This window comes from Tursiops truncatus, chromosome 4 (assembly GCF_011762595.2).
Source record: "Tursiops truncatus isolate mTurTru1 chromosome 4, mTurTru1.mat.Y, whole genome shotgun sequence".
In the NCBI taxonomy this organism is placed as follows: Eukaryota; Metazoa; Chordata; class Mammalia; order Artiodactyla; family Delphinidae; genus Tursiops; species Tursiops truncatus.
The window spans coordinates 47,942,018-47,966,410 of record NC_047037.1 but is presented as its reverse complement, the minus strand read 5'-3'; the positions used below and the strand labels follow the sequence as shown (position 1 = coordinate 47,966,410).

Below are 24,393 nucleotides of genomic sequence, written 5' to 3'. Positions count from 1 at the left end.
TCAATAGCCAAGTACTGATTTTAACAAATACTTTTGCTATTTAAAAAAATATTTCTCTTCTTTACAAATTAATCAATTCCTTCCAAAAGGGTGACTCTATAAACCCTACTTAATTATATTAGTATGATTGAGGCATAGTGATAGAGGGTCTCTAGTGTGGACTCAGTTGGACTCCAGGCTTCTATTCCTTAAAGCTACCTGGGTAAAAAAAAAAAAAAAAAAAAAAAAGCCTACATTTCATACAACCAGCTTCTTCCATGAACAAGATACTACATTCTGTCCTTCCAGAAAAACTCCCTTGTTTTCTTTTTCTTGATTCTTCCCAGATCAGGCTGCTCTGTCCCATTTAATTGCTCTCCAAATTTCCCAGAGACACATTTAAGGTTTTGTATCTACTAGACATTTGGGTTTTTTTTAGACATTTGAACTCACACGATCTTTTCTGAATTGTCTATACAGCATCTCTGTATATTTTACATCATTTCTTCATCTCATAATAGAGTTTTTAATAAAAACAGGTCACTTGAATATAGTTAATACGGTCCACAAAATCAGTATATGTTTTCATTATGGAAAAAAAGTAGGTTTGCTGAATATAAAGGGGTCTCAAAAGAAATTTATCTGAATAAAAGAAAATAGCCATCTGTTGTAGTTTACATAGTTGTCTTTTTAAAATGCCAAACACATGTTAACTACTGTGACTGATGTTAACACCACAAAATATGGTTACCTAGCTTTTATTTGGGAAGAATATAAATGTCTTTAAATTTAGGTATAAGAGTCATATAAAGAAGTCTTTAAATGACACTTTGTCAGTGAGCAATGGTTTGTGCCAGTGTCATTCTTACCTGTCTGTGCATGGTCTGAGTGCATGGATGACTGGTCCATGGGCATCATTGGTTCCTACAAATCATTTCCAAAGATACAGTAAATTAGTGCATTCTTTTTACATCCCAATACCTCTATAAATCCAGAAACAACATCATTTCAATGAGACACAGCATATTAAAATTTAAATTTGAAAGAATATAACTTAATAAGTGAGAATTACATTACTATATATAATTTATTTTCAATTCTATTATATGTGAAACCATACAACATTCCTATGAATGACGTAATGTTATCACATTTTACAGATCACAGAAAAAACACAAAACGAATTTCAGACTATCAATTAGAAATTAAATTGAACTCCTACATACTCTGATTTATTTCTCCTCTATACCACCTATTCCTCCTTTGAGCTCCACATACTCACTTTAAGTCTTTGGCAAAAGGAGTCTTAGTATAGAGTTACTTAGCTGATGTCCAGAAATAGACTTCAAGATGTCTATAAACTTCTTGAAATTATATGTAAAATTTTATGGGTTTCCCATTTTTCTGAAGATTCTCAAAGGGGTCAGTGACCCAAAAATGGAAAAGAAATACATCCAAGAAACTAACTGCCAATAACCTCAGGAACAATGCTAATTCAAACCAAAATCTTACTTATTCGTTAATTTTGGACCAACGTTTAATGAATACCCGCAAGAAAGAGTAAATCTGAGAAGCAGCATTAGTTATAAAGTTATACTTTTAAGGCTGCCTTAAAAATAAGCTCATGGGTTTTTCAATGTGTTTAGCACCATCCTAAAATATCAATATAACCACTAACACTGCCCTCTTTCCTTCTACATTTATGAACTCACACAAGTCATTCCATTGCCTAAGAATACTCAAGAATATCAACAGTAACCTGGATAAATAATGTTCACAATTTTTGGCCTTCTGCTGTTCCTTAAAATTGGCTTTTTACCTCCCTAACTATAAACCCATTTGTAAACTTACATGAACTGGCTAAATAATTCTACTACCAACAAGCCACCAGTAATAACTTACTTCCACAATGTCCAAAGAAGGTACTACGAATAAACATGGTATAATCATTCTAAAAGATAACTTAGAAAGACGAACCCAGATCTTTTTAAAAACACATATCCTTTAAACCAGTAATTCTACTTCTGAATCCTTAAGGAAATAATAAGATTTATTTACCAGGAAGTTCATTATGATTTTCCTCATAGGAAAATTTAGAAAACAACTCAAATGTTCAATCATGGGGAACAGATTAAATAAATTATGGTATAGACACATAAAATACTTTGCTAAAAATGATGAAGATATAGATAGATATAGAAAGATGACCAAAATCTATTGTTCAGTGAGAAAAATGGGTTAGAAAATAGTACAAATATGACCTCACTTTTGTTAAAAAGTATGTAAAAGAACGACACATAACCAAACATTGTATGCTTTCTGATGGATAAACACACCACCTTCTATGAAACAGTCTCAAAACAACCCACAAAAAAACAAAAACCAGAATCTAATCAAACCTCTACATTCAGCTATAATATACAGAAAATACAGAGGACAGGGGAACATTTTAAACATAACCATGGAGAAGCAAAGAGAAAAATTCTGGATCACTTTAAATGACAACACGGTTTCTTCTATAATTAAATTGTAAGGGAAAAAAGAGAGAGATGAAGAATCAGTAAATTAAAAAATATCTAAGACATATCAATCAACTGTAAATATGGGCAATCAATTGCAAATATGAACTTCATTTAAATCCTGACTCATCACAATGAAAATTATGAAAACAAAATTATAACATTTATGTGAAAACTGAAATTTTGAACATTGCCTTGATGGATATTTGATATAAGGAACTTATTTTTTAGCTACTTTTAAAAAACAGTCCTTATCTTTTAGAGGTACATACTGAAATACATCTGGAATTTGTTTCAAAACAATATAGGATGAGGGCAGGTTAAATGGGTGGGGTATAGATGAAACGAGATTGGTCGTGAGGTGATAACTGTTGGAGCTGGATGACTGGTATTTGGAAGTTCGTTATACTCTATAGAAAAATTTTAAATGTTTATGCATATAAATTTGCATACTTCTGGAAGAATATACACTAAATGACAATTACCTTTAGATGGTAGATTTCATGGGGGTTTTTGTTTAATTTTTCTTTATTCATTTTTATTCTCTATTTTTTCTATAATGAACTTGTTTTAATTTCATATTTAAAATAGAAAGTGAAAAATAAAAATTTTAAATGCAACAACTCACCAGTAATCTCACACTTTACAGAGCAAACATGAAGACTCTGACTCTTCTCACCTGATCTGTTTAGTATAGATGCTAGAATAATGGGAGCTATAAACTAAAGAGTTTAGCTTAAAGAAGAGAAAAATATCTTTTAAATGGTTCTCCTTACATTTTCCTAATTTAGACCAAATCATTTTGTAGCAGGTCAAACAAAGAAGTTAACCATATCCTACAAACAAATTTGTAATAACAATTCCAAAATTCACATGATAACTGGACTCCTAAAGTATTCCTACCCACATTCTGTAACAACACTGTTGAGCTGTGATTCCTAAACACCCCCCTATTTTAGCCTTCTGTTCTAGCAGTGTTATCAAAAATGCTCTATAAAAAAAAAATTAGACAACAGTGTCTTACCGGTGGCAAAGAATGCCTCCCACATTCAATTGTTACAAGTTTGTGGCACTTCTTATGAACCAGGAGTTTGCAGTTGATGCACTTATATCCCTGACGTCCAAGCCCCCATATTCGGTCAGTGCAGATGGCACAATGAGCACGCTGGAGAAAGTAATTCAACAGTATTTTATTAACAAAAAAAAGGTCATAATCATTTCCCAACAGTTTGCTCATAAAATAGTGAAAGTAAGTGGCCTTCTTCTCTAACTCAATTCCCTTCATCATACATAACTTTTCCAAAGCTATGATGGTCATGGGAAAATAAACAGAAAGGAGAGCTTGTTTTAAAGAGACTGAAATTTGCAACATGTTGTTTCCTAAGTCCACGAATTTTCAGTCTTCACCTAATTAAGTTCAGAGTAATGACAATAGGAAAAGTGAATTAAACTTGAAAAACACATAGCAGAAAAAGCTGTGCAAGGACTCCCAAGCAAACATAAACCTATCAGTCTGTTCAGAGGTCAAACCGAAGCCCTGCTCTCTTTTTTTTAAATTAATTTTTATTGGAGTATAGTTGCTTTACAATGTTGTGTTAGTTTCTACTGTACAGCAAAATGAATCAGCTATGCATATACATTCTTCCCCTCTTTCTTGGATTTCCTTCCCATTTAGGTCACCACTGCTCTCCCTTTTTTTTTTTTTTTTTGCGTTACGCGGGCCTCTCACTGTTGTGGCCTCTCCCGTTGCGGAGCACAGGCTCCGGACGCGCAGGTTCAGCGGCCATGGCTCACGGGCTCAGCCACTCCGCGGCATGTGGGATCTTCCCGGACCGAGATTCGAACCCGCAGTCCCCTACATTGGCAGGCAGACTCTCAACCACTGCGCCACCAGGGAAGCCACACCACTGCTCTCTTAAAGAGCAACGCCTAAAGTGACTTCTCACTTCAAAGCTTTTTAAATATCAGTGCTACTGGGAACAGGAATTTGGGAACCTCGGGTGGTAGCTTCTATTACATTAAGAATTGAGAACACCGCGCGAGTTCTAGAATGGAAATGGATAACTGTAGTTAACAACAGTAGTTAAAAACATGGACTTCTGGAGACAGACTGATCTCCAACCTTGGCTCTGCCACTTACTAGCCGTGTCATCTTGGGCAAGTTATCTAACCATCCTGCACCTCAGTTTTTTCATCTATAAAATGGAAATATATAGTACCTCTCTCACAAGGTTGTTGCAGGGATTAAATGAGTCACTATATGGCAAGCATTCAGAAAAGTGCCTGGTACATACTAAAAGCTAGATAAATGACTGCAATTCTCATTTTCTAAAACAGGGAAAACTAAAAAAAATTTACAACAGTAAATGGTTTGCAAAATAAACCTTGCTTATTTTCTGGCTGTCTTGAATTATACTAAAAAAAAAATCCAACTTTCTTACAGCTAGGGTAACCATATAACTAATCATCCAAGCTGGAACATTTTTATGAGTCAAAGGAGATGCTATTAAAAATTACCTCAAGATAACAGATGTACTACCCCTGGCAAACTGGGAATTTTAGGTCATCCTACTTACTCCTTTAGAAAGGAATAACAGTAGAGAGGAAAAACCCAGATTTCTCAAATTATCAATATTCAGCAAACTAAGGTTTACCCTGTTGAAACGCTTGGCTTGAAAAGTGTGGCCATTTGCACAATAAAGCTTTCTCCAGCGGCGTGCACCTCGGCGGTAGATGGATTCTGAAGAGAGATTAAAAGTTAAAAAAAAAAAAGGAAGAAACAAAAAGAGCAAGTGTGAATATAAAGTCATTTTATAATCGTCTGTGATTTTTTTCATGATATTCATTGCAGGAAAAAAAATATTGATAAAAATCTGAAAGTGAAAAAATAAAAGTCATCAAGAGACTAGGCTTTTCTGTTTTTTAATTGTCCCCTAACTTTTAATTTTGAAAAAATGTTAAGCCCACAGAAAAGTTGAAAGAATAAACATCTCCATCCTTCACCTACATTTATCTATTACTATAATTTTGCCACATTTGCTTTCTTCTCTATTTACACATACACTTTTTTTTCTGAATCATTTAAAAATAAATTGCAGACATCATAACACTTCATCCTTAAATACCTAAGTATCCATTGCCTGAGATTAAGGACACTCCCCCTAATTCTATTTAACCACAATACCATATTGTGTCTTAGAAAATTAACATTAATTAAATATCACCTAATATACACTTCATCTGCTAATTTCCCTATTTGCTTGAAAAGTGTCTTTCATAGTTTTCTTTTTCTCTCCAGGATCCAATCAAGATTCAGGCACTGAATTTCATTACTATACCTTTTTTGTCTCTTTAATGTATGCTAAAACATTCACTCTATCTTATTTGTTGTTGTTTGCTTTTCATGATGTTGAAAGAGTCTAGGCAGATGTCTTATATCATGACCTACATTCTGGATTTGTCTGTTTCCTCATTAGACTCAAATATATTATGGATTTGTAACACACTTCCCAGATAAAAAAAGGATTCCCAGATAAAAAGTATTAAATACTTTTGGCAAAACTAATACACAGGTGATGTATATTTCTTACTGCATCTCATCAAGAAATGTACAAATGTGAGATTGTTGACTCCCACTACGTGTTCAATCACTCTGTTAAAGGCAGTGATGGCTAGTTTTCTTCTTTGTATAGGTACGTTTTTGTAAATAACGTATAAGGGACATTTTGTAACCACAAGAATATTCTCTTCACAACAACCTTTTATGCAATGGTTTTTATATTTTTTTATATCTTTAACTATTCTAAATACATTCCCTAAACAAAGAGGTTCCATGAGATCAAATCAAGTCCACTGGTGTAATTTTGGAAGTCAATCACTATTAAATATATTGTCTATTAGTCATCCCACAGTAATAGTAATCACTGTGGAAATTCCATTAGGTTTCTAAACTCATTTTATTTTTTTGGCTGAATCGCGTGGCTTGCAGGATCTTAGTTCCCGACCAGGGATTGAAACCATGCCCCCTGCAGTGGAAGCGCAGAGTCCTAACCACTGGACCACCAGCAAATTCCCTCATAACTCATTTTAAAGCAAATGTAGCACTGGGTCTACTATTTAAAATTAAGATAGAAAGAAATGGGTGAAATACTCTGAATTAGAAATTCTGAGACAGCATAATATAGAACCTAAAATATATATGCTTTCATTTTTAATTATTTATTCTGTTAGGAGTAACCAAAGCAGAAAGTTTGTTAATATCTTAACCTAAAAGAACATCTTATTTCAGAAACTTTCATGAACTACAACTTGATATACCTTAAATTTAAACATGTTAATGTTGCCTAGGAATTAAAAGAGCCAAGGGATCACTTTAATGGTTATCAATTTTCCTCCATGCTCTAGTTTAGTAATATTAATTATACTGGAGAGGACTGTGTAAAAATCCCCACCAGCAAATTTTAAAGTGGGAAAGTGAGCATGAAATACAGTGAAAAGGTAGGAAAAGACATTTTATCTGGCAAGTGTGCTACAGACCCATAATAGATTTGCAGATGGGACTCTGCAACCAAGATTTGCTATAATGGCAAGTCTTTCAAAACACTGGCCTGGACAAAGGAGAGCTACTTCTCCAACACCTCTGTGAAGGCAGCCCACACTGGCTGTAATCCATCTGCCACTGGAAACCCAATGAAATACTCCTAGCTGAATCCAAACCTAAATTTTTCACTATTGCTTCAGAGGCCTACCTACTCCTTATATTTCCCCATCTTCCTATAAAGTACATAGCCCTCATTCAACTCTATATACAAACACCCAGTTCTTTAATTTTTCCTTTTCACCAAGTTGCACGAAGAGTTACAGGATTAAAACTTTAGAGCTATTTCACTTAATACAAAGCAAAACATTTACTACTATTCCTTCTAAAGTCATGGGTATGTACAGAAACCACAAATAAAAATGAGTTGCCTAATATCTACAATCTATAAATTATACCATACATTAAATTCAAATTTGGTATATATATGTATATATCAAATATATACACATATGTATATATATATATATGAATATACACATATAAACAAATTCCATCAGACCAAATAGTTGCCTCTTTCAATTCATCTCATTAATGCTAACCACTAGCTTAGACATTCAAAAGGAAGTTTCATAACAATTCTTAAGGATGCACGCTAAAGTATTTAGAGGTAAAGTGTCACGTCAGCTTACTCTCAAAGGGTACACAAAAAAAAAATAAAAATAAAACAAGGGCTTCCCTGGTGGCGCAGTGGTTGAGAATCTGCCTGCTAATGCAGGGGACACGGGTTCGCGCCCTGGTCTGGGAGGATCCCACATGCCGCGGAGCGACTAGGCCCATGAACCACAACTACTGAGCCTGCGCATCTGGAGCCTGTGCTCTGCAACAAGAGAGGCTGCAATAGTGAGAGGCCCGCGCACCGCGATGAAGAGTGGCCCCCACTTGCCACAACTAGAGAAAGCCCTTGCACAGAAACGAAGACCCAACACAGCAAAAATAAATAAATAAATTACGAAACTCCTACCCCCAACATCTTCTTTAAAAAAAATAAAAATAAAAAAAAAAATAAAACAAGTGTTTGTTATGTATATACATGTATGCATGTGTGTGCACAGATACAGAGATAAAGCAAACATAGAAAATGTTAATAATTGGTGAATCTTGGTAAAGATATATGGGTATCTTTGTTTTCAATGTTTCTATGTTTTTTCAACTTCTCCATAGGTTTGAAAATTTCCAAGATTAAAAAACAGGAAATGGGGACTTCCCTGGTGGCGCAGTGGTTAAGAATCCGTCTGCCAATGCAGAGGACATGGGTTTGATCCCTGGTCTGGGAAGATTCCACATGCCATGGAGCAACTAAGCCCGTGCACCACAACTACTGAGCCTGTGCTCTAGAGCCCGTGAGCCACAACTACTGAGTCCACGTGCCACAACTACTGAAGCCCATGCGCCTAGAGCCCATGCTCTGCAACAAGAGAAGCCACCACAATGAGAAGCCCACACACCACAATGAAGAGTAGCCCCTGCTCGCTGCAACTAGAGAAAAGCCTGAGCGCAGCAACAAAGACCCAACGCAGCCAAAAATAAATTAATTAATTAAAAAAAAAAAAACAGGAAAGGACTTAAAATCAACTTAATTTTCCTTTCAAATGCACAATAGACAATTATGTCAGTAAGTTGTAATTAAAAACTGCCTCATTTTGGGACTTCCCTGGTGGCACAGTGGTTAAGACTCTGCATTCCCGACGCAGGGGGCTCGGGTTCAATCCCTGGTCAGGGAACCAGATCCCTCATGCATGCCGCAACTAAGAGTTTGCAGGCCACAACTAAGTAGCCCGTGAGATGCAACTAAGGAGCCTGCCTGCTGCAACTGAGACCCAGCACAACCAAATAAATAAATAATGATTTTTTAATTAAAAAAAAAAACTGCCTCATTTCGATTTGGGAAAAGTAGAGACTTTAGGCAGTTTACTAATATACTCTAAATTAGACTGAAGAATGGAAAAGAAATCAAATGAATTAAAAGTTCTATTTCTGATTTCTCTTGTGCCACTGTATCATAAATAACTCTATTCAAAGGTATGAAGTATATAAACACTCACTATCTTCTCCTGGACAAGGCATTCCAGGACGTTCTGGTACACAAGGGAATACTGAAAAACAACAAACTAAAATTAATACAGCATATTTAAAACATACAAATTACACAGAATTTTAAATTCAAATATCACATAAATTGATCTAAATTTAAACCTGACCTTCTCTTGACACAAGATACTTAACATATGGTCAGTACTATTTTTTGAAGGGACCCATTTTACCAAGGCTATAATAAAAGAAATACTTATGAAAGCGAACATCCACAAACAATGCATCAGAAGCTCAAATTACTCGTTCCAATCCCTATTACATCACTAATTGATTTTTTTTTTTGGTCATTAGAGAAATCATTAACTATTTCCTTAAATTCTCATTGTAGTGACAAATTTGCTAGGATGAAGAATTAAAATTACAAAGTGTATACAAATATAAACATAAGCCACTACAGTTTTTCTAAACTTAGGAATAAATTAACATTAAAAACAGTATCCAAATCCAAAAATGTAAGTTTTGTCTTAGGAGCTACAGGTTTATAAAAATGTTAATTCAAAACATTTTTATAAAGAGATAGAATATAATGAAATCGTACATTTATAAACATCTAGTCAACTCTTTGTAGTCTGTGATGTACAAAAAAGGACATGGTTTTGAGCACAGAGTATGGGAAACACAGTTCCTGGAATATTTTTAAAAGTTGAAATATAAGCTAACTTCTGAAAACAGATCTCTGATATAGCATAAAAAGCAATAAAGCTTAAAACAAATAATTTCTTTAAACATTCACTGTAGCTTTATTCTAGACAGAGATGACCAAAGGAAGACTTCTAACATTCTTCCAGGATCGCAACAAATTAGAGTATGAATCCCATGGGAGTCACTATGTCAAATTCTGAAGGGAGACAAAAATCAAACTATTTTTTTAAAAAAAAATCACACTGTAAAGGAAAGTACAAAGGAATAATAACAAGATATTGAAATAAGTCATTATATTGAGGGGAGATTTATATTTGTTTCAAGTTGTAAAGAGTTCCCTAGGTCTAGTCTCCTAAGACTCCCAAAAACGTTATGTGAAATACTGCCAATGTATTGCAATTATATTAAGCATATTAAGTGGATTCTACATGACCTAAAAAATTTGAGGGGTAGCATGGCAGAATGAAAAGAACACAGATTTGGAAAGAGAATACCTAGATTTACAACCCAGGTTTACAATGTACCAGTTACATGATGGCTGAGTTTAGGTCTCTCCTTCTATACAACTACCCACCTCTCAGGCTTGCTGACCTTTAACACACTAATGTCTATGATTACTACATAAATAGTTTCACAGTTAACCCTTAAACAAAAGAAAGGACATTTAAGATATCTTACCTTTGGAAACCATCATTTGCATACATTACAAAACTGCAAGGGGATGACTTAGGTTCTACTGGGCTCTCAATTCTTAAATTCTATGCTAAAACTTTGCTGTAAAACACTGAGATGATCACAGTTTAATACCCAAGAAGGTATACACAAATAAGAAATTTCCTAAGATTATAAGAAGCTGATCGATTTTGTCTTCTCTAGCATTTGAGATACTACTGAACAAGGACAATTACATAGAAAGGAGGGATACAGATTAAGAAAATGACATCAGGACCATGTTTTTAAATGGTTAAGCATACAGGGTTATGTTTTTAAAGAAGTATAGTTCTAGAAGAGTAGGAAATGACTATTGCTTTACCATGAATCAAGAGTTCAGAATCCTTGTTTAGCTCATAAAGCCTAAAGGCTTCTTCTAACTCCAACTGAGATGATACTGTACATGGGTCTCCTAAAAAATATAAAAAGGAAAAGTAAAGCTCACTTTTAAAATCCTCTACATATGACCAGTAAACAATTTCTACTACATAAAATCTTGAGGAAAAACAATTTCATACTTACAGAAAATATTTGACAAGGACTAAACTTGAGATATTTATTTAGACAATTCTATTCTCTGAAGTAGGTAACATAACTCCCACTCCTATTTCTACAAAATATTACATGAGGTTCACAGATACCAAACTTTAAATGTATAAAACCATTTAATTCTTGATGATGTTTACATTCAAAATATAGCAAACAGAATCTACCCTGACCACATTTTAGACTGTCAGTGCAAAAAAAGTTATAACAAAGCTATCCACTGACTATTTATAGAAACTCTGTGTCTGGATTTCTTTTTCTTTCTTTCTTTCTTTTGATTGTCACGGCAACATGATTAACGGCCAGGGGTAAGTTTTCTGTTACCTGTTTCTTCAAAAGAGGAAGTGAAAGTGGTTTCATCACCACAATATGATCAGAGGAGGTCTCTATTTAATCATTTTGTCAAATTTCTCCTTCACCGGAGAGCCTGCTTAAGAGGCTCACAGAAAACAAGCATAGCTACTAAAGTACTCTGGACTGAAGAGCAGTCCTACTTGATTGCTTTTAAGTGTAAATGCCTAGTTTAGTAAACTTACACACAGAGAGGACAAGGAAGAAACATCTCCCTTAGTCCACCAGCCAGTGAACTGAGTCATCCCTGGAAATCAATGAGATGGCAAGTCCCCCTGTACGATGGCATTCCTCAATGAAAAAGTCATTTCGAACATAGCTGGGCCTGAGCTGGGTCCTCAACGCTGCCATTCTTTTACTCATTCTTGTGGTTACTGGTTACACCAAGAGATGCCATCAACCCTGTCCAAACTTCAATCACTCTCAGCAGGGAACTCAGTCTACTACTTCAGAGCGAAAAGTGAGGTCATTTCCTTTCCTGTTGACTCAAAGAGATGAGTGCCTCTGTTCTTTTCTCCAACTTGGCCACTGAGTCCCTCCTTTCCTTTATCTTCTCTGGGCATTATTCCACTAGTCCTCCCCAGTTCTATCTTCATTTTTTCTTTCCTTCCACTAGCTCTTCTCAGGCAAAGGCATGTTTGAGTCTCCCTCTCAAAAACCTCTCTCCTGCCCAGGGTGCCATTCATTCTGTAGCCACAAGTCTCAAGAGTAAACTACAGACTGAAATGAGGGGGTGAGCGAGAAGAAACGGAAGAAAAAGGGACAGGGCCTTTGAATTTTGACTTCATACTTTGCTTTTGTATTTTTTAATTCATAGATTTATAATCTTTTAGACTTAATAGAAATAGCTTTTCTTCCTATCAAGAGTGAACACACATTGCTTTCTCCATGTTCCTATCTTCCAAGCATTTCTCAAAATTTTGCTATCAGGTTTTAGTCCAAACACTTCTAAAACTGCCGTATCTAACGTCATGGAAGCAGCTGCTGAAATCAATGGCATGTTTTGTCTTTACTCTGGTTGACCTCGCTATACCATCAAACAAAGTTATCCACTGACTATTTACAGAAATTTTGTGTCTGGGTTTCTAAACACCATTCTCCTGGTCTACCAACTCTTTTTTTTTTTTCATTTTATTTATTTTTGGCTGCGTTGGGTCTGCAGTTGCTGCGCGGGCTTTCTCTAGTTGCGGTAAGCAGGGACTTCTCTTCGTTGTGGTGTATGGGCTTTTGCTTGCGGTGGCTTCTCTTGTTGCGGAGCATGGGCTCTAGGCGCACAGGCTTCAGTAGTCGTGGAGCGCGGGCTCAGTAGTTATGGCACGCGGGCTCTAGAGTGTGTAGGCTCAGTAGTTGTGGAGCATAGGCTTAGTTGCTCTGCAGCATGTGGGATCTCCTGGACCAGGCATCGAACTTGTGGCCCCTGCATTAGCAGGCGGAAGCTTATCCACTGTGCCGCCAGGGAAGTCCCCAACTCTTCTTTTAACTTTTTATTTTGGAAATTTTCAAACATATTACAAAATCCTGTTTCACCTGTGGACTCACTCACTTATCCTCCTCCACCATGTCATTCTGAGCAAATCCCTATAACACTAGATAAAAATTCCTTAACATAATCATAATACCATTATAAACCTATATAAACTAACAAAAATTCACTATAAAATATCCAAACATAACCATATACAAAAGAATAAAGTTGAACCTTTATCTTATATAATAAATAAAAATGAAATCAAAATGGATCACAGACCTAAATGCAAGAGCTAAAACTACAAAACTCTTGGGGGAAAACACAGGGAGAAAGCTTCACGACATTGGGTTTGGCAACAATTTCTTGGATGTGACACCAAAAGCACACGTAAGAAAAAAAATAATACATTGGTCTACAACAAAATTAAAAACTTTTGTGTGGGGCTTCCCTGGTGGTGCAGTGGCTGAGAGTCCGCCTGCCGATGCAGGGGACACGGGTTCGTGCCCTGGTCCAGGAGGATCCCACATGCTGTGAAGCGGCTGGGCCCATGAGCCATGGTCGCTGAGCCTGCGCGTCCAGAGCCTGTGCTCCTCAACGGGAGAGGCCACAACACTGAGAGGCCCGCGTACCGCCAAAAACAAACAAAAAAAAAACTTGTGTGTGTAAAAGGACACTATCAGCACAGTGAAAAGACAACCTATTGGAGGAAATATTTGCAAATGATACATCTGATAAGGGATTAACACTCGAAATATGTAAAGAATTCCTACAACTCTACAACGACGAAAATAAATAAATGAGCAAAGGATATTTCTCCAAAGAAGATATACAAATAGCCAACAAGCACATGAAAAGAGGTTCAACACCACTAATCATTAGGAAAATGCAAATCAATGAGATACCACTTCAAACCCATAAGGTTTTGTAAAACACACACAAACATTCACAGACAATAACAAGTGTTGGCAAGGATGTGGAGAAACTGGAACCCTTGTGCATTGATGGTGGGAATGTACAATGATGCAACAACCTCAAAAAATAAAACATATAATTACCATATTATCCAGCAATTCCATTTCTGGGTATACTTCCAAAGAACTAAAAGCAGAGACTCCAACAGATATTTGTACACCCATGTTCACAGCAGCACTATTCACAACAGCCAAAAGGTAGAAGCAACCCAAGTGTCCAACAACAGATGAATGGATAAACAAAACATGGTATATACAGTTGGCCTTCCATATCTATAGGTTCTGAATCTGTGGATTCAATCAACCTCGGATCAAAAATATTTGAAAAAAAAATTCCAGAAAGTTCATAAAAAACTAAAACTAGAATTTGCCATGCACTGGCAACTATTTGCATAGCATTTACAATGTATTAGGTATTATAGGTAATCTATAGATGATTTAAAGAATATGGAAGAATATGCGTAGGTTACATGCAAATACTACACCATTTTATTTAAGGGATTTGAGCATAACCAAATTTTGGTATCCCTGGAAGGCTCTAGTACCAATCTACTGTGGACACCAAGGGATGACTGTACATACAAAAGAAGTATTATTTAGTCTTAAAAAGGAAGTTGTATATAAACAGCTCATACAACTCAATATCAAAATAACAAATAACCCAATAAAAAAATGGGCAGAAGGGACTTCCCTGGTGGCAGTGTTAAGAATCCGCCTGCCAATGCAGGGGACACAGGCTTGAGCCCTGGTCTGGGAAGATCCCACATGCGGCGGAGCAACTAAGCCCGTGTGCCACAACTACTGAGCCAGCTCTCTAGACCCCATGGGCCACAACTACTGAGCCCACGTGCCACACCTACTGAAGCCCACACGCCTAGAGTCCACACTCCACAACAAGAGAAGCCACCCCAATAAGAAGCCCATGCACCACAAAAAGTAGGCTCCACTCGCTGCAACTAGAGAAAGCCTGCACGCAGCAATGAAGACCCAACGCAGCCAAAAGTAAATAAATTTATACATTAAAAAAAAGTGGGGGGCTTCCCTGGTGGCACAGTGGTTGAGAGCCCGCCTGCCGATGCAGGGGACACGGGTTCGTGCCCTGGTCCGGGAGGATCCCACATGCTGCGGAGCGGCTGAGCCCGTGAGCCATGGCTGCTGGGCCTGAGCGTCCGGAGACTGTGCTCCGCAACGGGAGGGGCCACAGCAGTGAGAGACCCACGTACCGCAAAAAAAAAAAAAAAAAAAAAAGTGGGAAGAAGACCTAAACAGATGTTTCTCCAAAGAAGACATACTGTTGGCCAACAGGCACATGAAAAGATGCTCAGCATTGCTAATTATCAGGGAAGTGCAGATCAAAACTACAATGAGGTATCACCTCACACTAGTCAAAATGGCCATCATCAAAAAGTCTACAAACAATAAATGTTGGAGAGGGTGTGGAGAAAGGGGAACCCTCCTACACTGTTGGTAGGAATGTAAATTGGTGCAGCCACTATGGAAAACAGTATGGAGGTTCCTCAAAAAACTAAATAGCGTCATCATATGATCTAGCAATCCCACTCTTGGGCATATATCTAGAAAAGATGAAAAATCTAATTCAAAAAGATGTATGCACCCCAGTGCTCACTGCAGCACTATTCACAACAGCCAAGATATGGAAGCAACCTATGTGTCCATCAACAGAAGAATGGATAAAGAAGATGTGGTATATGTATATACAAAGGAATATTACTCAGCCACAAAAAAGAATGAAATAATGTCATTTGCAGCAACATAGATGGACGTAGAGGTTATCACACTAAGTGAAGTCAGACAGAGAAAGACAAATATATGATATCACTTATTTATGGAATCTAAAAAAATGATACAAATGAATTTATTTACAAAACAGAGACAGACTCACAGACATAGTAAACAATCTTACGGGGCTTTCCTGGTGGCGCAGTGGTTAAGAATCCACCTGCCAATGCAGGGGACACGGTTTCGACCCCTGGTCCGGGAGGATGCCACATGCCGCAGAGCAACCAAGCCTGTGCGCCACAACTACTGAAGCCCGCATGCCTGGAGCCCATGTTCTGCAACGAGAAGCCACCAAAATGAGAAGCCCCCACACGGCAACGATGAGCAGCCCCCGCTCGCCACAACTAAGGAAAGTGCTCGTGGCAATGAACACCCAACTAAGCCAAAAAAAAAAAAGAAAACAATCTTATGGTTACCAAAGGGGAAGGGATGGGTGAGGGATACATTAGGAGTGTGGGATTCACAGATACACACTAGTATATATAAACTAGAAAAAAAAAGAGGAAGCAAATTTTGACACATGCTACAACATGAATGAACCTTGAAGACACTATGGTAAGTGAAACAAGTCAGTTACTAAAGGACAAATATTGTATGATTCTACTTCAGTAAGGTACCTAGAGTAGTAAAATTCGCAGAAACAAGGTAGAATGGTGGTTGCCATTTGCTGGGGGAGAGAGGAGAATGAGGATTTATTGGGTAAAGAATAACTTTATAGGGTAAAATTAATGGGTAAAGAGTTTCAGTTGGGAAGATGAGAAAGTTCTGGAGATGGATGGTGCGGATGGTTGGACTGGCTCTAGCACTATATTAACTAAGAAAAAGCCACAGAGTGGCACTGTGCCAGTTCTAGGCTTCCACCTTATAAACATCTGGCATCTTTTGCTTTGGGGAGCCCTAAGTCACCATGTAAGAAGTTCAGCTGCCTCTGAGAGTAGAAGCCCTGAGACTACACAGAGAGAGAAAGAGAACCTACTATGCTAGCATCCCAGGTGAGCCTCCACGTGACTCCAGACCCGGATGCCATCCAATTGCTACCGCATGAGAGACCTCAAGTGAGACCAGCAGAGCCAAACAACTCACAGAAGTGTAAAAAGACTATAAAGTAAAAGGGTGGGTTTTTTTAAAGCCACTAGGCTTTGAGGTGATTTGTTATGTTACAAACACCTTCCTGCCACCTTTCAAGGTGAATCTTGAAATTCTGTGTATCTTACAAGACCCAGGACAAATGCCACCTCTTCTGAAAAGCTTTACCTGAGGGGGTAATGTTTCACATTTTTTAAAAAATGCTAGATATAATCTACTCATTTTTAATAACAGCTTTATTGAGATACAATTCACACAGCATTCAATTTACCCATTTGAAGTGTACAGTTCAGTGGTCGTTAGTATATTCACAGAGCTGTGCAACTACCACCATAATCAATTTTAGAACATTTTCATAACCCCTCCTCAAAAAAAACCCTTCCAATTAGCAGTCACTCCCCATTTCCCCCCAACCTCTCCTTCCACTGTCAGCCCTAGGCAACCACTGATTATTTTCAGTCTCTACAGATTTGCCTTTTCTGGACATTTCATATAAATGGAATCACACAATATGTGGTCTTTTATGTCTAGATTTTTTTTGCTTAGAGTGTTTTCAAGTTCATCTAAGTTGTAGCATGTATCAGTACTTCAGTCCTTATTTATTAGTGAATAATATAGTAAATATTCTTGAACTGAAATATTTGTGCTTGAGTAATTTCTCATGATACTTTCCTAGAAATAGAAATGATTGGCTCAAAGTGTGCCCATTTAAAATTTTGACAACTATTTCAAAATTTGGAATGATAGTAACTCCAAAAAGGTTATGACATATACACTCAACCAAGTGTGTTTTTCCTAACCCTTACAGGTAATGATTAAATTTTAACTATTTTCTAATCTGATAGATGAAAACTGATGTCTTATTTTAAAATCTTTGTTTCTTTATTAGTGATCCTTGAGCTTTTTTTGTCATTTATGAATTAGCTATTTGCACCTTTTTCAGTAGATGCTTCATCTATTTCTTTTTGACTTAATTATCTTATATTAGAGGTAAGCAATCCTTTGTAAATGTTGCAAATATTTTTTTCTCAGTTGTTATTACTTCTATATCTGTGATTATGATGTTTTTCAATATAAAGAATTAGGAAAAGTCTTCCGTCTTTACATTTCCTTTTTCAGAATTTTCCCATTTATTCTTTTTTAAAAATTTATTTATTTATTTTTGGCCGCATTGGGTCTTCGTTGCTGTGCAGGCTTTCACTAGTTGCAGCGAGCGGGGGCTACTCTTCGTTGTGGTGCGTGGGCTTCTCATTGCGGTGGCTTCTCTTGTTGCGGATCACGGGCTCTAGGCGTGCGGGCTTCAGTAGTTGTGGCATGCAGGCTCAGTAGTTGTGGCAGATTGCTTAGTTGCTCCGCGACATGTGGGATCTTCCCGGACCAGGGATTGAACCCGAGTCCCCTGCATTGGTAGGCGGACTCTTTAACCACTGCACCACCAGGGAAGTCCCCCCATTTACTCTTGAGCATTTATTTTTCCAGATGAAATTGCCAGTTTCTAAAAGATCCTATTAGAATTTGGGGGGGGAACTGTGCTCTTTACAGATTGATCTATAGGGAGTTTACTTTTTCTATGTTCCCTCTCCCTAACCCATTATTCAGGTTTTATTTATGGCACCCAATTGTTTTTTTGGTTTTTTAAACATCTTTTTTGGATTATAATTGCTTTACAACATTGTGTTAGTTTCTGCTGTACAACAAAGTGAATCAGCTATATGTATACTTATGTGGGGTTTTTTTAAAGTTTTGTTTATATGGTTTCTATGCATTTCTTTAAAGTTTATTCCTAGATTAAAAAAAAATTATGTTATTACATGGATGAAATCTTTTCTTCCAATATACTTTCTGACTGAGTATTACCTTTATAAAGGAAAGCTATTTGTTCTCTCATATACTGACTTCATATTTGTCTTAGTGTTGTTGATATCTTAAGAGACTAGTTGAAAAATAGGTCAACATGATTCAACCAGATTGCATAGATAGAGCATTTTTATTTATTTATTTATTTAATATTTATTTGGTTGCACTGGGTCTTAGTTGTGGCAGGCAGGCTCCTTAGTTGCGGCTCCAGGGCTCCTTAGTTGTGGCATATGGGCTCCTTAGTTGCAGCATGCGAACTCTTAGTTGCGGCACGCGAACTCTTAGTTGAGGCATGCATGTGGGATCTAGTTCTCTGACCAGGGATCAAACCCAGGCCCCCTGCATTGGGAACGCGGAGTCTTATCCACTGTGCCACCGGGGAAGTCCCAGATATACCATTTTTAGATCAATACTCAGTACACTGATAATAACAGGTGTTGGTGAGGATGCAGAGAAACTGGAATCCTCATACACTGCTAGTGGGAATGTAAAATGGTGTTGCTGCTTTGAAAAACAGTCTGGTAGTTCCTCAAAAAGTTGAACATTTGTTACCATATGACCCAGCAATTCCACTCCTAGATATATATCCAAGAGATATGAAAACATATGTCCACACAAAAAGTTGTAACGAAATGTTCATAGAAACATTACTCATAATAGTCACAAAGTGGAAATAACCGAAATATCTATCAATTGATGAATGGATAAATAAAATGTGGTATGCATACAATGGACTATTAACCATTAAAAAAGGATTAAGTATTAATACTTTATATATCATGTCTAGATTAGGTAAATCTATAGAAACAAGAGCTAGATACGTGGTTACCTAGGTCTGGGGACAGTGGGGGAAGGAACTTGGAGGAAATAGAGAGTAACTGCTAATGAGCATGGGGTTTCTTTTTTGAGCAATGAAAATGTTGTAAAATTGATTGTGGTGACGGCTGCACACTCTCTGCACAAATATACTAAAAACCACTGAATTGTACACTTTAAATGATAAATTATATCTCAATAAAGCTATTTAAAAATATTTAGTGCAGCATTTTTATAAAAGTGAGTTCGATAACAAAGTAATATTCCAGTCCAAAAGCAAAGTCTGTCTTAACTTGCCTCAAAGAAATAAAGCAATTCTTTTATACAGACTCACTTTCTCACTTATGCAAATTTCTCCCAATTTGCCACACACATGAAAGTGTAAGTCACATAATTACACTCTATTTTTTTTTTTTTTTTTTTTTTTTTTTGCGGTACGCGGGCCTCTCACTGTTGAGGCCTCTTCCATTGCGGAGCACAGGCTCCAGACGTGCAGGCTCAGCGGCCATGGTTCACGGGCCTAGCCGCTCCGCAGCATGTGGGATCTTCCTGGACCAGGGCACGAACCCATGTCCCCTGCATTGGCAGGTGGACTCTCAACCACTGCGCCACCAGGGAAGCCCACACTCTATTTTTTGACGTAGGTTTTAAAAAATAACTTTCGCTTCTATAGAAGTATATTTAAGTGCAGGCCAAAGTTTAAAAACAGAAAAGCAACATAAAAAAGAATAATGAAAATTTCACATTTCAATAAGTGTGCAAATTACTCTTCCAGTTAGAAAAATAAGCCAGCTTAAAAAAAAAGAAAAACAAGCCAGTTGACTAAATTAATTCCAAAGACTGAAACAGTCAAAGAATTCTAGGAACAGAATGAATCTGAAATATAATGAATGCTTCATTTCTAATTTTCCAGGTGAGGGACCTGAGTCCAAGCTGGCAAATACATTTAAGCTCACCTCAGATTGTTTTCTAAACAATGAGAAATATTATATCATTCTCTCTCTCTCTCTTTCTCTCTCTCTCTCTCTATATATATATCTCACACATGAATGATACCAATGAATGCCTTATAAGCATCTTGATTTTAAAAAATTTAAACACTAAATCCAATTTTCTCTAGACTCACTAGCTGCTTGCAATGTCCTAATGGCCTATTTCTACAAAAATTTCCAAAAAAACTTACAAGATTGAACCAAATTCAACACCCAGCAATTATGCCTTCCACAGTTCAAGTGGCTTCTGCAGTTAGGATGATTTTACTGCAGTAGTATGAATTAAAAAATCCCAAACCTTAACCACCTCACTTTCTGAGCAACCTCACGTAAACCACTTCTTTAAGATGACCCCTGATTTCCTTATTTGCAGAAAAAAGAAGAGATGAGACAAAAATTGAGTAAATGCTATCTGTAAAGGACTGGGAGTATCTTAACAAAAAGGAACTTCAGGGACTTTCCTTGTGGTCCAGTGGTAAGACTCAGTACTCCCAATGCAGGGGGTCCGGGTTCAATTCCTGGTCAGGGAGCTAGATCCCGCATGCATGCCGCAACTAAGAAGCCCACATGCCACAACTAAGAGTCCATATGCTGCAACTAAGAAGTCCACATGCCACAACTAAGAAGTCCGCATGGGACTTCCCTGGTGGTCCACTGGTAAAGAATCTGCCTTACAATGCAGGGGACACGGGTTCGATCCCTGGTCAGGGAACTAAGATCCCACATGCCGCGGGGCAACTGAGCCTGCATGCCACAACTACTGAGCTCGCACGCCTCAACTAGAGCCCGTGTGCCACAAACTACAGAGCCCACGCACCCTGGAGCTCATGCGCCACAACTAGAGAGAGAAAACCTGCATGCCACAACTAGAGAGAAGCCCATGCACCACCATGAAGAGCCTGTGCACCACAACAGAAGATCCCGTATGCCGCAACTAAGACCTGACGCAGCCAAAAATAAATAATAAATAAATCTTTAAGAAAAAAAAGTCTGCATGCCACAACTAAAGATCCCTCATGCCGCAACTAAGACCCGGCACAGCCTAAATAAATAAATAAATAAAACAGGAAAACGAAAAAGGAACTTCAGAAATAAACACAAAACAACACAAAGGAAACATTCAAAGTACATATAAAATGAACAACTAAATTAAGAAAAGATCATTAAAAAGATTACAAGTCTCTATGAAAAATAAACACAATTCTGCATCAGGATGATAGGATTATGGATGCAGTTTTTGAAGTTTTCTTTATAACTTTAAACATTGACTTAGGACTTCCCTGGTGGCGCAGTGGTTGGGAGTCCGCCTGCTGATGCAGGGGACGCGGGTTCATGTCCCGGCCCGGGAGGATCCCACATGCCGCGGAGCGGCTGGGCCCGTGGGCCATGGCTGCTGGGCCTGTGCTCCGCAACAGGAGAGGCCACAACAGTGAGAGGCCCGCGTACCGCAAAAAAAAAAAAAAAAATTGACTTAATATTAAATTCTTAACTGGCATATACAAGATATCAAAGGTCTAGAAAAGCCTTTAAGGAGTTGTGTGCTGGAGAAAAATGTTGTATTCTCAACTCATATCAACCTAATTAGATAGTACATGCTCCTGGAGCAAAGGGAAAAACAGCCAGACATTACAAGCTGTATATCACCTAGATAAATGTCATATAAAATAAATTACATTCTTAGGAAATGCCTGAGTCAGGACTTTAAAAAGGAGCATCAAAAATCTCCCAAAGAGGTGTCCTGCAGTACTTTACATACAGGTTCTCTCCCAGGCTCCAGATCCCATTACAATTTTCTCCTATGTTAAAACAAGGGCTATATTACCTACATTGCAAAGATAATGGCAAAGCTAAAGAGCATATATTTAAAGTCACTCATAGTATGCTTAGTTCATTATAGGTGTGGCTTTTAATATTGCACTTTGGTTGAAAGCCATGAGTGGAATTAACCAGTGTTAAAAGTATTGTAATAACCATATTTTAAAAAATCAATTTTTCTCTTTTGCTAGATATTGTCCTTTTGCCAGGCCAGCATCTGCTTGCTCTTGGTTGAAACCTAAGTTAGGTCAAGTATCTGCTTTCAATATGTACCTAGAGATTGATGCTTTTGAAAAACTACAAGGAAGTGTGAAAGTCAAGTTAATCACTGACATTGCGTATACTCACATCTGTTTTGTTTTCATTGGACTGAATGTCTTTGGTTCAGGTATTACCTTTTCAGGCCAACTGCTTAATGCCTGATAAAGCAGGACACATAACTCAGAAGCAGAACATTCCATGTAGAGTCATCATGAAACAAAAATGAGACAGAAAGCTATGTTTCAAAGCCCACTCAATTACTAAAGTCCAAATTCATATCCTAAAAAAGGCATACACCCAGAGTGAGATCTGCTCAGTTCAAGGAATTTAAAGGTAATGAAATCTGTATATTAACCAGCAGGCCTGCTCTTTTTTCAATGCATTTACATTTTCTTTTCACCTATAAAAACAAAGAAATTAGAGCGGTGGCCCTCAAGGCATTTGGTAAATATGCAAGATCCAATTATTTATGAGATAACTTCACAAGGTGCTGAACATGACACACATATATAACACTAGTTATATTAGGTACTTTAGCATATGGCTGAATTCAGTGCCCCACATTTGAAAGAATCAACACAGCCTGAAACCAAAGTTGTCAATGTTTAATATTTGCCTGAGATAGCACCTTCCTGATAGATGATAGATAGATGATAGATCTTCCTGATCTTTGAGCCTGCCACAGATTTATAGATTCACTCTGTGCTCCCACCAAGACCTTCCTACTGCCACCCTGCCTCTGAATACTGGGTTCAAGACTTCTGAAAGTCACAGCCACTCCCTAAAGGGTTGCATTGCTTAAAATGCAGATTTGCAAAAATTTTCCAAGAATAATATGGTATTTAGGTGGTCATCCTTTCAATATTAGGCCCCATAACAGATAGTAATAGATTTCTGGCTTCTTGCTCCCTTTTTCTGGGAGGTGGAAATCAGTGGTTACAGAAGCATGTGCTATCCTATCAAGCTGCTCATCCTCAACTTCCACTTTTGGAGAAGATAAACTAACAGAAACTGGATTTAACCCTCCTCCTAAAACAACAGAAAAACTAGACAAAATAAATGAAAAAAAAATGGTTCAAGACATTGGAAATCAAGCAATGAAGGATCAACTGTTTCCAAGTAACTTAAATGGTTATTTAAGTTACTATTTTTGAGCATCCCAGAACAAAGCTCAAAAATATCTACACAAATACAAATATATTCAACATCCAATAAGGCAAACGTCAAAATGTCCAGAATCCAATCAACTATAAGCAGGCACGTGAAGAAGCAGGAAAATATGACCCATAACAGGAGAAAGATCAATCAATTGAAATTGACCCCAAACTGACACCAATATAAGAACTTGTAAACATGGACATTAAAAGAGTTATAATTATATCCAATATGTGCAGAAGCTATGGGTATTGAGCATGTTAAGTAAACATGGAAGATATTTTAAAAGACCCAGATTTAATGTCTAGAAATAATGCTACAATTTCTGAAGTGAAAAATGCTCTAGAGGGAATTCATGGCAGATTAGACATTGCAGGAGAAAAGATTAGTGAACTTGAAAACATAGCTATAAAACTATACAAAATGAAATGCAGAGGAAAAGACTGAAAAAGGAAAAAAATAAAAGAACAGAGAGTTAGTGAGCTTTATGACAAGTTTGAGAAGCCTAATATACATGTAACTGGAATCCCTGAAAGAGGAATCTGGTGACAGAAAACAATATTTGAAGAGATAATGGCCAAAATTTTTCCAAATTTGATGAAAACTATGAACGCACGGATCCAAGTAGACCAACAAATCTCAAGACAAGAAACATGAAGAAAACTGAAATAAGGTCCATCATTATCAAATTGCTTCATCCAGTGATAAAGAGAAAAATCTTAAAAGCAGCCAA

General features: G+C 37.2%; 1 protein-coding gene across 6 annotated transcripts in view; it reads right to left on the bottom strand.

Annotated features, from left to right (window-relative positions):
* The window catches only part of PRKCI (protein kinase C iota), a 79,886-nt gene that overhangs the window by 31,670 nt on the left and 23,823 nt on the right, over positions 1 to 24,393 (bottom strand). For 3 of the 6 annotated variants that reach the window (XM_019946090.3, XM_019946089.3, XM_019946092.3), the window contains 5 exons: positions 10,865 to 10,954; positions 9,141 to 9,191; positions 5,153 to 5,238; positions 3,523 to 3,663; positions 849 to 903 (listed from right to left, as the gene is read on the bottom strand). In XM_019946090.3, the coding sequence (XP_019801649.2) occupies positions 849 to 903; positions 3,523 to 3,663; positions 5,153 to 5,238; positions 9,141 to 9,191; positions 10,865 to 10,954 (423 nt within the window). Of the gene's footprint in view, positions 1 to 848; positions 904 to 3,522; positions 3,664 to 5,152; positions 5,239 to 9,140; positions 9,192 to 10,864; positions 10,955 to 15,802; positions 15,954 to 24,393 lie in introns of all 6 variants that reach the window. The other 3 variants (XM_073803891.1, XM_019946091.3, XM_033855461.2) reach the window with 3 other exon arrangements.